This window comes from Idiotropiscis lumnitzeri, chromosome 8, assembly GCF_059441095.1.
Source record: "Idiotropiscis lumnitzeri isolate Australia: NSW breed Sydney's pygmy pipehorse chromosome 8, RoL_Ilum_1.0, whole genome shotgun sequence".
NCBI classification, from domain to species: domain Eukaryota; kingdom Metazoa; phylum Chordata; class Actinopteri; order Syngnathiformes; family Syngnathidae; genus Idiotropiscis; species Idiotropiscis lumnitzeri.
Genome location: NC_142398.1, coordinates 19,843,722 through 19,858,616, shown reverse-complemented (window position 1 = coordinate 19,858,616; position 14,895 = coordinate 19,843,722). Strand labels below are relative to the sequence as shown.

The following is a 14,895-nucleotide window of genomic DNA, read 5'->3' as shown; positions in this document are numbered from 1 at the left end:
TCTCTAAATGTCATTGGTTGATGTGACTAAACAAGATGTTGCTATAAAAACAAAACAAAAAAAGATCTCTGTAATTTGTGTTTTATGAATTTCACTTTGTATTCGTGACATATTTTGGAGAGACTCGGTGTTACTATCGATGCATATTCATTAACGATCGCACTGCCCCCGCCTATAAAAGGGAGACGCACCCATCTCCTCTTCTGACTCCATTCAAGCCACGATGAGCTACGGATCTGAAATCTACTCCGCTTCCTCCTATCGAAGGATCTTCGGGGAATCTCCCCGCTATGCGTCCTCTCCATCTCGGACGGCCATGAGCGTGTCCTCGCGGGGAGGTTACCGAGCCTCCTCCGCATCCCGGAGCAACGTTTCATCCGCTGGCGCGTACACCCGAAAGTCCGGACGCTCCTTCTCCTCCATGCCTCTGGAGACCTTCGACCTGGCGCAGAGCACCGTCCTCAATAATGAGTTCAAAATTGTCCGCACTAATGAAAAGGAGCAAATGCAGGGTCTCAATGACCGCTTTGCCATGTTCATTGAGAAAGTGCGCAACTTGGAGCAGCATAATAAAGTGCTGGAGACGGAGCTGGTGGCCCTGCGTCAGAGGCAGGCGGAACCATCCCGCCTCGCTGAGCTATACCAGCAGGAGATCCGCGAACTGCGCTCCCAGCTGGATGAGCTCAACGGGGAGAAGTCCCAGCTCCTCATCGAGAGGGATAGCATTGACAATGAGCTCCAGAAGCTCAGGGGGAAATATGAAGAAGAGTTCCGTGCCCGGGAGGATGCGGAGGCCACTCTTAAGGCTTTCAAGAAAGATGTGGAGGACGCCACCATGGTGCGCCTGGATCTAGAGAAGAAGGTGGAATCTCTCCTGGATGAAATCAACTTCCTGAGAAAGGTGCACGATGAGGAGGTGGCCGAACTCACCGACATGATCCAAGCTGCTCAGGTGTCCGTGGAGATGGAGGTCGCCAAGCCAGACCTGACCTCCGCTCTCAAGGAGATCCGAAGTCAGTATGAGTCGATGGCCTCCAAGAACCTGCAGTCCGCCGAGGAGTGGTACAAGACCAAGTTCGCCGACCTCTCCGAGCAGGCCACCCGCAGCAATGATGCCATCCGCGCCAGTAGGGAGGAAATGAGCGAGTTTCGGAGGCAGCTGCAGTCCAAGACCATTGAGATCGAGAGCCTGAGAGGCACCAATGAGTCCCTGGAAAAACAGCTCAGGGAGATGGAGGACAGGCACAGCGTGGAGATTGGAAACTACCAGGTAACAAAATGTCATTTACAATGTATTTGGTTATTTAACTGCCAACATTTACAATGATTTGGGTTGATATGTAAAATAGTGGGCTTGCGCGCTCTGTCCGATATTTCCCCTGGGATGTCTCAGCTCAGCATCTGCGAGTGACAACGCCCACGTCCTTATGTCATCAGCCTGCAAAACAGGCAGATCCATTTTACACCTAGGCTTTCACGTTTTAATGTAAATGAACAGTTGAGGAATATGGCCGGATGATTCACTTTGAAAAAAAAAAAAAAAAAGATTTTGACTAAAAGCAATGAAAGATTTCGGAATGTTGCGCAAGATAACAATATTGTATGCTAAAAAAAATGACATGTCCTCACAACTACACATGTCTCTTCCCCTCTGATACGATTTAAATATTTAACAAGCAGCCTGTTAATCCATCTCTTTCACAGGACGGCATAGCAGAGTTGGAGAATGAACTGCGGGCCACTAAAAGTGAAATGGCTCGTCACTTGAGGGAGTACCAAGATCTGCTGAATGTTAAGATGGCTCTTGATATTGAGATAGCGGCATATCGGTACGACACAAACATACATTAACATACAATTTTCAATTTCCCTTTTATGACAACTTCTCTTTATTATCATCCGCAGGAAGCTGCTGGAAGGTGAGGAGACCCGCATAGGGACCGGGATCACCTATCCAAGCCCATCCATAAGCTCAGGCGGTGGACAGAGCTACAACTACCAGTCCCGCATCTACACCAGCTCTGGCAAGGGCGCCAAGAGGGAAGGCAAGGATGAGAGCCAGCCTCAGAGCAAGGCTGGCAGCAAGGCTACACACGAGGTTTACGAGGAGACAGTGGTCACCACTAAAAAGGTGGAGAAGCAGCAAGATGCCAGTGATCCCGCCACCAATCAGAAAAACTAGAAGCCAAGTGTAAGCCCGCTAGACCACTAAACCTTATTTGTCTCGCGACTCCCCTTCCCCACCCCCCTTCTTTGATCATTTTCCATACTAGAACAAACTCATCGTCTTTACACTTACAACACCACCGGGACCTAAGATGCTATAGTTCGCCTTCTCATAAACATCTTGTATTTATGTTTTGGGATTTGCAGACAGAAGTACAATTTAAGATTTAGAGGTTCATTTTATGTCGCTCAATAGCATCAAAATGTAACTCCACCATATCAGTCACTCTGATCAAGACCCCGTAGTTCTCGTTTATTTGTTCGTCATCCACTCTCAGAGAACAAGCTCTTAGGCAGCACAAGCTAGGACTGTGATCTTTTCAATTATGGTACTCAACTGCTTATTCTCACTTGTGTCATACAGATGCACCCAGTAGATCATGACGGGTTCAACACCGCTACCACAATTACGGAATGTATGTGCGACCACTGTGCATACTTAAAGGACAAATGCTTTGAAAATGTCACCGATGTACTCAATTCAACTTCTATAGACGATAGATTAACAAAAACAAAACAAAAAAAAAAGCACACACACACACACACACACACTACGAGAAACCATCCAGAGTTAACAATGTACGGTTGGCCCCCCCCCAAAAAAAAAAAATGTCACCTTGCACAAATTTCCAATTAAAATGGTGCATCAAATGTGCATGCACGAGAGTAGCACAAATGAGGGCGGACATCCTCAAAGGAACACTGCCCTTTCTTACTTCTCGAAGAATAATAGCAAATAATTGTTGTAATATTTAATGAGCAAAAAAAAAAATGTCGGTGAAGCGAGCTTAATTTGCATGCCGTACTCTAAGTCGATGTCATCCTCCTGCTTCGATTCCTCATTCAACACGACGACAGGATTGAAGGCTGGTCCATGCCTCCCTTTTTTCTGCTCATGCACAACATGAAAAAGTGTCCATGGATGACTGCACTGCGGATGGTGTTTGTTAGCTTTGTGAGATATAACCATAAAAATTGTAAACCTAAAAAAAAAAAATGCAATGAAAAATAAAACTCAACCAACAATCATGCACAGGAAATGGTTGGATAAATTATGCTGAAGCACAAAACCTGATTCCGACAGATGCACCGGAGGGATAAGAGCATTCGCTCCATTTCTCACTTCCACACATTGACGATAAAACCTGAACCTTCCTTCAATCCATATCAGGCAACCTGAAGACCAAATATTACAAAAATCAATTAAAATACAGTCGATACACAACCGAAAAGCACCAGATTGTTTAAAACGTGACCTCTCTTTCACACTTTGGCCATGACTGGATAAAATGTCTGTTGTAGTGCGACCTCACCGGTAGGAACCTGTTTGAGTGAGCCACTTGTAGCTCACTTTTCATTTATTTATTTATTTTTTTGCTTGCTTCCTGCCAGTTTAAACACCGCCGCCCTGACAAGCTGCACTCACACACTGGTTAAAATAAAAAAAATAAAAAATCCGATTGTATGGCAGAATGTTCTGAATTAGCTTGTTATATTCACGGCTTGGGAACGATCAATATGTTCGTACTGTAGTGAGTGTGTATTTGTATCGCTATGCAGTGGCCGATCCTTGAAAGGAGTTTGGAAGAAAAATGACACAAGCACATGTATGCTGCATTCCAGAGTAACAAAAGCTTTTATAATCACACCGCAAACCAAATGAAATGTCCAGGGTGTCGAAATATCCCACCACTGCAACACTGCCAGAAATGCCACACGTGCAACACCAGGTCATGGCATGACATAACAAAAGAGTGTGTCAAAACGTTCAACGCAAGGATCAATAGTTTGCCGTAGGATATAAAATGCCTTAAAGCACCAGCAGCTGCGTATCTTGCATGGTGCCGATGATTCCGTCCAGTGGGGTGTTTGATCATTATTTGCATTTATTTCGAGCTTCCGTGACAATTAAAAGTTTAGGGATTGAATGTAGCTGATATGTTATTCTCGTTAGTATTTCAACTTGCTATGTATTGCTGTGAGACACTATGTCAATAAAGATTTGACATTTGCTGAGGCTGAATAGTTATTTATTTGCGTGTGTCTTTGTGTAATACTCATTCGGCACAAGGGTATGTCGGTCTAATAGTGCGATCAAGCGATCACATTTTTTTAATTAATTAATTGCAAAAAAGAAAAAAAATCCGCAATTAATTAATACATTTTTTGTGAAGATTTAACAGGTATTTACTTGAATAATATCTTGGAATTAATGTAAAATCACCAAATATGAAGGATATTTTAAATCAAAGAGTTTTAATAGCTTTCTTTGATCTTTGAATACGATTTAAATGGAGTCATTTTTACAGGCCTTTTCCTTCAAAATAATTCTCTACATTTATACATTTATAAATAATAGACATATATTTTTTTTGCTGCCATTTTGTCATTAGCGTCATACATGGCCTAATTTGCATAATAAAGCAAAATATTGCAGCAGTGAGTACTTGCTCAACTCCTCCAGTTTTGTCCACACAAACACATATGATTTCTTCTTTCTTTTCCTTTGAACATCTTCTTTTCCCGACGTGGGGCAAAGTGCACTTCACAGAGATGTTAGATGATGTGCCGCAGTCCTGCGTGAAGTCGTTTCAGACACAACCACCGCTCAACAAACACCCCCACGGCTCCCCAACCTTGAGCTTCATGTACCTGTTTGCGATAAGGCCTTTCTTATTTTGTTTCCCGTCAATTGGGCGGGACCGCTTTGATGCTTGTAGTGCATGCGTGATGCAGGGTGCGGCTCTTCAAAGATTTATACCTCTGCAATGCTCCAAGCAGACGGTGAGGTAAGGGCCTCTGAAATGCCACCGTAAAAGCGGCGCCGTGAAACAGCTCTCTCCGATTTGCTTTAAAATAAAAATGAACGTTGCAAAACTCAGCCTCCCAACCCCTTCCTCATAACTACGGTGAACACATGAGAGTATTAAAACACACGAATAATTGCTGCTACCTTGTATAAAATGTGATCTCGTATAGGATTTTAGAAGGGGGATTCATTTGAGATTCACAGAAGCCGAAAGAGAGCAGTGGTGGTCTGGAATCCCGCTGCAATCAACGTACAACGTAAAGCATTCCTCAAGCGTGTTGTTATGTTTATTGCAGGCTTCTGTTCTTATAGCTGTGGACGTTCCAAATTATTATGCAAAAGAGGATTTCCTCGGATTTTTATAAATAGTCTTTGCAAATTGCACTCTGCATTTGTTAGAGAATAATTTGAATAAAAAAAATTTCCTAAAAATATATGAAGATAAATATTGACAATATCATATTATATATATATATATATATATATATACATACTTAAAAATGCACACATATTATCTGACATCTTTAAGTACAGAGGCCGACTGCTTCACTCTATTATTCATATGAGCCATTTTTTTTTATTATACAAATGGCTGAATGACAGCCCTTTATTTTAATTTCTGTCTTTTTGCCAGTAAACAAAGTGTTAATTTGCTGCTGTTGCCTTGGAATCTGTTGCTAGCACCCCTGTGCTGTGGCAGCCTTAGGGAGTGACGGATTTTGAGAGATGGAGAGGTCTGAAGTGAGGCTTAATGCACAAACAAAAGGACAACAAGAGGTTTACGGGCGCATTCAACATTTGACATTCGGTGTTTACCTGAGTAGATGAAGCCAAAAAAAGGTGCATTTTACAAAAGATCAGCTCCTCCTCATCAGACGATTTGCTTGCCTCGGAGAAAGTGCTGCATCATTTTGAGGCAGGCCGTGTTAACCAAGCCATCACAGTTTCCTTTTTTTCCCCCTTCAGGCTAATAATAGCAAATCCAGCAGAGTCGTGCAAACGGGGCTGACGGAAGGCTGGTGGAAGATTATTTTCCCTGATGAAAGGAATTTCTCATCCTGCTTCCTGACCTTTAGAAGAGATTCCCTATACAGTGGATGGACAGTTTATTACGCGCATGGACAAAATTGTCAGTACGCAGCTGTTTATTTAAATAAAATAAAAAAACAGAACAGAAACAACTAGAATCTGACTCATAAACAATGAAAACCAGACATAAATGTTCAATGGGGTTTAGATCAGGGCTCATGGTAAGCCACGTCAGAATATATTGTCCAGTGTTTTGCTTTTCTAGTTTGATTTTGGTCCCCCCCAAAGAATACATTGATCATTAAATATCTAATAAATTGGTGCGTAATAATAATAGGATTAATTTCTGGACATAAATGTGCCCGTCATGTTCCGAGCATCCATCCAGTCATTTTCTACGTTACTCTTCTATTCAGGGTCATAGGGAAATCCGAGTCGATGCCAGATGACTTATAGGGTCAAAGGTTGGGCCTGGACAGACCATCAGGGCTGACGCAGGGCTGACGCAGATCGACATAGGCCATTTATTTTGAATTTTCAAGTCGCATAGCCTCGAGTCCAGTACGCGTTTCTGGACCGCGGGATTAAGACGGCGAAAACTCATGCATCACTCAGCCTATTTGGTGCTGCTGCTGCTGCTGTGGCTTTATCCATAATGGAGCAGCTGAGCTATTCCAGGATTTTTCTATTTCAGCTGCAGACTATGACACAGCATTTTAGAGCTGAACAAAACTCCAAGACTAAATATAAAACCCAGAGCGAGATTACAGCCTTTTTATTTGATTTTTTTAAAATTATGATTCCATAAAACTTCTTCGGCCGATTCATCTCGTTATGTTATTATTAGCTCTTTTGTGAAACAATACTACATCACCATGATCACTAATTTCCTGTGTCTGGACAGAAAGTGGGAGAGGTCAGACAGCATCATCTCCACTCATTAATCTTCCTGCTGCGGGTAATACTTTTGTTGCTAAAACGATGATGTGAGAATTTTCGTATGCTGTTTGACAGCAGCTCCGTGAGTGTTGGTCGAGCGATGTAAGGTTTACTTCATAGCAAAAAAAAAAAAAATTCCCAACATTGCTCATTTGGTTCTGATTGAAGCAGATGTGCCGAGGAGATGAACTTGTGACATCACTGCAATTGACGAAGGTTACTTAGATCCCTGGTTTATCGTGATGATTGATTTTCAAGATCTGGGAGGGTCAGCAGTCGTTTGGGCAAAATATAGCAGGGTCACCTTGGACAAAAGGGTGACGGCAATGAAAATCTTTCTTGTCTCACGCCAACAAACAAGCAAAAAAAGACAGCGATGGGATATAATAGCTCAAATCAATACAGTTCATAGATGTTATCTATTTGCTTATTTGCGGTGCAGGAGTGGGACGAAGGGCAGAGAGACAGAAGGGGGAGGGGACAAGAGAATAATAATAATAATAATAATAATAATAATAAATTGGATTTGGAAGCGCCTTTCAGGCAATATTACAATAGCGATTGTAATATTATGCAATGGCTACAATCAGCAGGACCATTGCTGATATTCCGCATAATGGTTCTGTTTTCTGGAGCTCTGGAATAAAAGATGTTTTCAGTTCTTGCATTGATCACATCTTTAAGGTTCTGCTTCATTTCTAAAATGTGATTAATTGAGCAACATGTTTAGTGTTATTTTTAGAATTCTTGCCTGCAGTGTTGCACAACTGTAATGTATTATATTGACTGGTATTAAGCATAAATAAAATCCTCTGGAATTGGTACATACCGATTATTTAATTATATATATATATATATTTTTTTTTTTGACGTGCATATTGTCACATTAGAGGCAAATGCAAAGGACACTCCCATTGCTATGCAAAGTGCATTATGCTGTCAGGGCCGAGGAATAAAGAGGACCTACCTCTAGAGGCCATCTAATTGACAAATGTCCACACACTAGATGGACTTCAAACATCCACACATGCAAGGGGCAGCTGGGACGAGGAGCTCTGAGATTGCAGGTGGGGGAGGTGTGAGTCAGGCAAACAATCTTTCATCATTTCCTCGTTAATTGGGAAAAGGGACACATGCATTTTAAAAACCGAGGATTAGACATTTTTTTTCAAGAGTTTCCCATGTTATCTGATAACATAACAAATTTAATTCCCTTAAAGCGGAAACATGGATTAACACAGCTGTTGTTTTCTGAATGAATATAAAGACACTTCTACACATGATGTCTGTTTTCATTCGTCATCCGTCATTATTGATTGAAGGCGTTGCAGTACGCTGGTTAACTGAGTGTAAAAAAAACCAAAAAAAAAAAACCTTCAAGGCATAATTGTCGCAATTTATTATGTGGATGCTGCCCAGATGCGCCTCGGACCTCATGGCAAAGACAAAACTCCTCCATGAGAAGACATGCTTTATTGCAGTAGAACATTTTTTGGGACAAAACTCAGATCTAAATTATCCAGCTAAAGGGGAAATCAACGTCAAAATGTTATGTTCAAGGCCACTAGTTGAAACATGGCATTCTGTTTAATATCACATTTGTGGGATATCCATTTCATAACCATTTTTAGCCATCTGAGGGGGCGGCCATTTTGTCACTTCTGTCGATTGAAAATGACATCACAGTTGCTCAGGGCTCAGATTACGACCAATCATGACAACTTCAGACACCAGGTGAGCCATCATTGGCCATTACCTAAGCCCTTGGGCAACTGTGATGTAATTTTCAGTCGACAGAAATGACAAAATGGCCGCCCCCTGACATGGCTAAAAACAGGTGGATTTTTCCGCTTAACTCTTGTTCATTTTATTACAATTTTTTTTTTTATTGTTGCCAATGATTCAACATAAGCATTTCAGTGAGGACAACTTGAAAATCTGTATGTTTATAGATTTTTAATGTTTGCTAAGTTAGCTTCAACTCCTTTTCCACAATGCATTCACAGTAGTCCCATCGTGTCTCATCTCCAGGACTACAGCATGGGTGTGTTTCCCCCCCACCCCCATGTTCTGCCTTCTGGCAGTGTGCCCATCGGCTGATATACTGAGTCACTGCACACACATAAACAGCTATTGACCGACCACAAAACGCTAAGCTTTCCATTACCTTGACAAGGCCTTAATTAAAGCTGATTTTTTTTGGCTCTCGGGGTTAAAAGGCCAAGCAGCCTTTTTGACAGATCATCTGCTAAAATATTTACGTAGCACTGTTATGGGACTGAACGCAAGTGTGAGAATGCTTACGTCATTGTTGTGGATGCAAGCTAACGCCACGTAGCAAAATCGATGAACCCAGAACAGCTATTAATTAAGAAGCCGTTTAAAAGCTTGTGTGGTCTGCCTTGCACGCAGGGGAAGGTTTTATATTACTCATCTCATCTGTACACACAGAGCAGCCAGAGTATATTGACAACTTGCCCTGTGTCATGTTATACAAAATATGAGATGTTTCAAAAACGCTGCGCTGACATTGTAACTGTCAAGATTAAGCTCTCCAGTGCAGCAGTGTTGCTTTATCCTCATAATTTGGGTAATTTATAGTTTAGAATTTTAGAGTAGGTCTCAGTTTGCCATAGCGCAGTTATGGAACGCTACACGCTGTATTCACAATTTTAAACATTAACTTTGAGGAGGCTGAATTTTAGATCCAGTTCTTGCGTTGGATCTTGTTAGATGTGCTTGTGGTCATGATGTTGTGCAGATAAAGTATATGAATACATATGACTGGGGTTCCCAAACGTTGGAATGGGACCTGGATCGTATTTTTATGGAGTTGTCGCTATTCTGTAAATATCTTTTTGGAATTGTAACATCAATTGACTGTCATTTGTGTTGTTTATGATTAATTTACAATTATACCTTAATGTCATGACATTATGTTCGTGTAAGTGTGGTCCTGAGCAGAAACTAAAATTGAGAGAAATTTGAGAGACCCTGGCCTATGCCTTTAATTATCTCATAGTGTTGCAGTTTACCGGTCACAACGAATAAAAAATCAGCAGGAAATTAGTCGGATAAATAGTTTTAGTCAGTCAGTGAAAATGCTTTACAGAGAGAAATGCAAGTGGACAACCTGTCCAGTAAGAAGAGACAAGGCATGCTGGGTAATTACAAGAATAGAAACAAGGCTATAAGATACGGACAGGAGAGCGGGTCAGAGAAGAAGAAGGGCAGGTCTTGGTCATCTGCTCGATGCATGATATGAGAACACTGAAGCTCAAGTCAGGAGATGCGAGAATGAGGCTACAGACGGATGAAGATTCTGATTACAGTTAACTCATAAAGAGACGGATGTGCTTTTCAGCGTTTGCTTCGATGGCATAATTCAGGAGTGGGGAGAGCTGGGAGAGTGAGATGTCGCAGTGTATTGCGTGGTTGGTTATTGGCAGAAAACGCAAACAGTAAATTCACTCTCTCTCTCTCTTTTTTTTATTTTTTATTTTTTACCATAATTACATGTCTTCTGAGCTTGTTATCAATCCATTATTTCTCAGGCACATGCAAATATGCTGATTCCTCTGATTAGCTAACGGTGGGACTGGCTACAAACAAACCAATGACTGAAAGATTTGTCACCACATGAGAAAGAGCAAAAGTGAATTCCGGCATGATTAATGCAGATTAAGATCAACTTTGTTCACATTTGAGATATTTTGTTGGTGTAGCTCAAGCTACAGTCAAGACTAGCGACACTTTGTATGATCTAAAAAGTAGTATGCTTGTGCTTTCTGTACGTGAAATGTCCTCTTTTACATTTTACCACGCTGTGCATATGCGATCACAAGTCTGTCTGCCGGAGGAGTCACTCCCTGAGGACATTCGCATCAGGCCGGCCACCTGCCCCTCCCTCTGGTGACAAGGAATGGCTCCAACAAAGGAAAACGCCCTCCACTTGTTTTTCTTTTGAAAACACAACAAGCCTTGTGCACTGTGGAATATATATTAAAAAAATAATAATAAAAAAAAAATAAAAAATAAAAAACTATATATATATATATATATATATATATATATATATATATATATATATTAAATCCAGTCGAATCTAGATATTTTCTTTATTAATTTAGCTATGGTCGCTCACTTCCATGACAACAGGCAATGCAATCAGATAATCCAAAATCCGTCCCATCCGCTTCCAACCACCCAATTTAACCGATAACCTTCAACGTAACGTTGCTCAAAGATTATCCCGACACAGCAGCTCAGGACTAAGTTCAGGTTTTAGAAATGTACTGAATGTGCGCCGATCTTTATCAGCCAGTTAATTATCCTGAATATCCTTCAAGTGTTGCCCTCCAGTTTGTTCACGCCATTCAGCTTGCGCCCTGGAAGAAGAAATAATAATTTATTATTTATCTAATTTCCCTGGATTATTCATTCGGGTAGCCACGCATTTAAAGCACAGTGGCTGTTGCTACTACTGTTTTGAAATCCTGAAATACTAAATACATTTTGATACTTATTTAAGTCTATAAACCGAGTTGTGTTTATTTATATAAAAAAATGTAGGTTGCAAATGCTTGTGAGTTGATAACACTTTTGATTTTCCCAAGACTTTGACCTTTAACAGGTGTCATGTAATACGACACACACACACGAAGATTTGTGGTTGTATATATTTAGCACGTTCATTATTTAAGATTCTCAGACCGACTGGAAATAGAAAAAATGAGCACTCTTCTGCTTAAATGCAAGAGATGTCATCAAATTTGTTGAATTGTGCAAAGGATAATGCAATTCAAAATTGTGATTAAAAACACCGCCGGATTCACGGAAAAAAGTTTTGATCTTCCTATGCTGCCTCACTTCAGCTCCGACCGACCCTTCAGTCTGGAACCTGCCTCCACCTCAAATACTGTAAGATTTTGTGTTTGTCTTATATTTTATTTATTTCTTAAAAACAACACAAAATTAGCACATAATTAGGTGCATGTGTTAAGTATCTACTGCATTATTGTAAAAGTTTTTAAAAAATTAAAAACCTCTTGTGAAAATTTTAAGTTCATAGGTTCATTAATTTAGCGCCTACGGGTTAAAAACAGCCGTCTGACAAATTTATAGCAGATTTCATAAACTGTAAAAAGTTCATGAAATTAAAAAAATGCATAAAAGTTCAAATGATGGACTGGTTCGTGCCCTTATTTCAACCATGCAAACTTTTTTTTTTTTTAAGAATTAGAATTGTGAACCATTAGGAACCGGAATTGACTTGAGGACCTGGAACCGGAATTGTTCAAATTCAAACGATGCCGAACCCCATTTATAAGGCAGTCATACAAGACGTAAGATTATCGGGCGTTTGATGTTCTTGCTCGGGAACACCTGGACAAAAACGGCTCGATTGTTTTTTGTGGGTGTACCCGACCTTAACCGTCTTCCCAGCCATTGTGAGGGCGTTCTGCACTTGCTTTCTCGCCGTAAGGCCAACACAGTCGACAACCTTCGTGCAGGATCCACTTCTTTAGTTAGGTCAGAGATGAATAATGCAGACCCCTTACATTTCATCACCCAAATAGAAGAGCTCTTGTGCCCGTGCTCTGCCTTCACACCCATTATTCTGCATGGGTGCGCCATAGGCTCTAAGTCTGCATCATGTACACCCTCACAGACAATACCACCACTGCATTTACTTGTGTTGCATGTACGAGAAAAAAAATGGCGGAAAATTACGAAGAAACCGCTCTTCGGGAAAACTTGCCAAGTCTGCTTGAGCACAAGCCGCGACCTCTATTCTCATGAGTCCGTCTGCTGACGTTTTCTAAGCATCCCTCACCTTCAACATGGCACTGCCTCCTTCCAGCTGCCCCGCCCCTCCTATCTCGTCACCCCCCCCCCCCACCTCCAACACAGCCTCTCCCCACCACTTCTTTCCCTCCTCTCTTCTACTTGAGCAATTTCTACCTCTTCTGAGAGTCTCACTTCATGAATTATTTACACCTGCATCACCACAGGGGACTTGTGCTGCGCTGCCTGACCGTTTATGACTCAAAGACCTGCAGCCGGAGTATTTTCCGAAAGGCACAAACTAATCCACCGCCTAAATTTGCTTGTAAGTATGGCAGCTGAGTTCCTCGGACCAGAATGCCAAGCTGCTGGGAAAACACGGACACCAAACAAATGTGATGAGCTGTGGGGAATCCTGGTTTGATTGTCATCGTGTAGATTATGTGGAAGGCATCCAGGTTGGAGATAAACGAGGGACGCACTGAGAGAACATCATGACAATTTAATGACAAAGTAATTAATGCACAAATGAAAGATGCATGATAATATAAAATAATTGTGAATTGGTTGAAAGTGGCCATCATGCGGCAGACGCGTGAGGCATCACGTCTCATACTGCAAAATGGAGAAATAAAAATATGGTAGCCCTGCCACGCCCTCCTCTGAGCCCCTATAAGTACGTCCGCATCCTCATTTATTGTTCTTGCACAGCTCCAATTAACAATATTTTACAGCACAATCATGAGATAAGTCTCAACGTTAATTTACTGAATATTTTTGTTATATATCCTTAATTTGAACAACTGAGGCATCATAGAGCACCATGTCTGCAGGAGGCGAATTCAGAAGACTGGATTCTACCGAATGAAAACATGAGATTGGGATAAATTGCGAGAAGGATGAAGAGGCAGTTTTCTCTGTTTTGTGTACAAAGCCGCCTGTGGTGGATGAAGCCACACCCTGCTGCCTCCTGATCCAGAGAGGAAGAATAGGCACTTGCGATGAAGTCATCAGTTAGGTGTGAATAGAGGGGACGAATGAACATGCACCTCTCACCTCCTCCCTCGCTCACTGCATGATTTTTCACGAGATCACGTGGGCAGTTTTACATCAAACTGAAGACTGCATGCTCAATCAATTTTCAACGTTTGTCATACACACATATTTCCACGTTGACTTTTAGTCCGAATTCCATTTTACCACTCCAAAAAACTTTAGATGTATTTTGTGTACAAATAAACAAATGTAACATCCACTTTTTTTTTTGCAGGCCATGTACCGTTTCATCTTTATTAAATATATATATATTTTTTGTGTGTGTCAATAATGGATAAATGGATAAAATAATAGAAGCAGTTGAGCACAACAAAGGAGTAAAAGAATACACAGCTATCCTTGATTTCTTTCTTTTTTTTTTTACATTCAAATGCTTAATTTTCTGTCTTAAGTGCATTAGTCCTACTATAAGGAAATTAATGTTGCAATTACCAGTCTTTTTTTTTAATTAAATGGACAACACAAGAAAGGGGATAAGTCAGCTCTGACCACGCCCTGAATTGCTGATGTTAAGTGTCTCCCACTCAGCCAACAACCCCCATCTCTCGTGCACACTAAGAAACCCCCTGCAATGTTATACAACACCCTGCCGCCTGTGATGAAGAAATGAAGAAGACTCTTTGGTCCAACAGCATTCATTTTGAGCATGTAGTTGACACAAAATAGTGTAATAACTGTAATAACCAAGGTTAGGCCTGCATTCATGAAGGATCCATACTAGGATGTGAATTATTATCTGAAAACACTTTCAGGCATGTCATCAAATATATTTGCAGTTGCATTTTAAGTTGAAAAAAAGTGTGCCTTAAAATCTTGTGCTTAATTTACTAATTTTAAGAGTTAAAGTGCACTAGAAAAAAAACAACACAGAATATTGCTAATCGCTGTATCGAAAATTGTGTTAGGAATAAAGTGATGACTCGGCTGATTCTCACCAAGGAAAAATTGATCGATCGAAGTGGATGACAGCATTTGCTTTGTTTTCCTTGGCTGTAACGTTTGACACCTTAGTAAAGAAGGTCATTGTGTTGGGGGTGGGTTGGTGGGTG

At 41.0% G+C, this 14,895-nt stretch overlaps 1 protein-coding gene across 1 annotated transcript; it reads left to right on the top strand.

Annotated features, from left to right (window-relative positions):
- Positions 1-197: 197 nt before the first annotated feature.
- inab (internexin neuronal intermediate filament protein, alpha b) lies at positions 198-4,237 on the top strand. The gene is made up of 3 exons (XM_088303358.1): positions 198-1,270; positions 1,705-1,829; positions 1,906-4,237. The coding sequence occupies exons 1-3, from the start codon at positions 224-226 to the stop codon at positions 2,180-2,182; spliced, it is 1,449 nt and encodes a 482-aa protein (XP_088159484.1). The 5' UTR covers positions 198-223; the 3' UTR covers positions 2,183-4,237.
- The last annotated feature ends 10,658 nt before the right edge of the window (positions 4,238-14,895 follow it).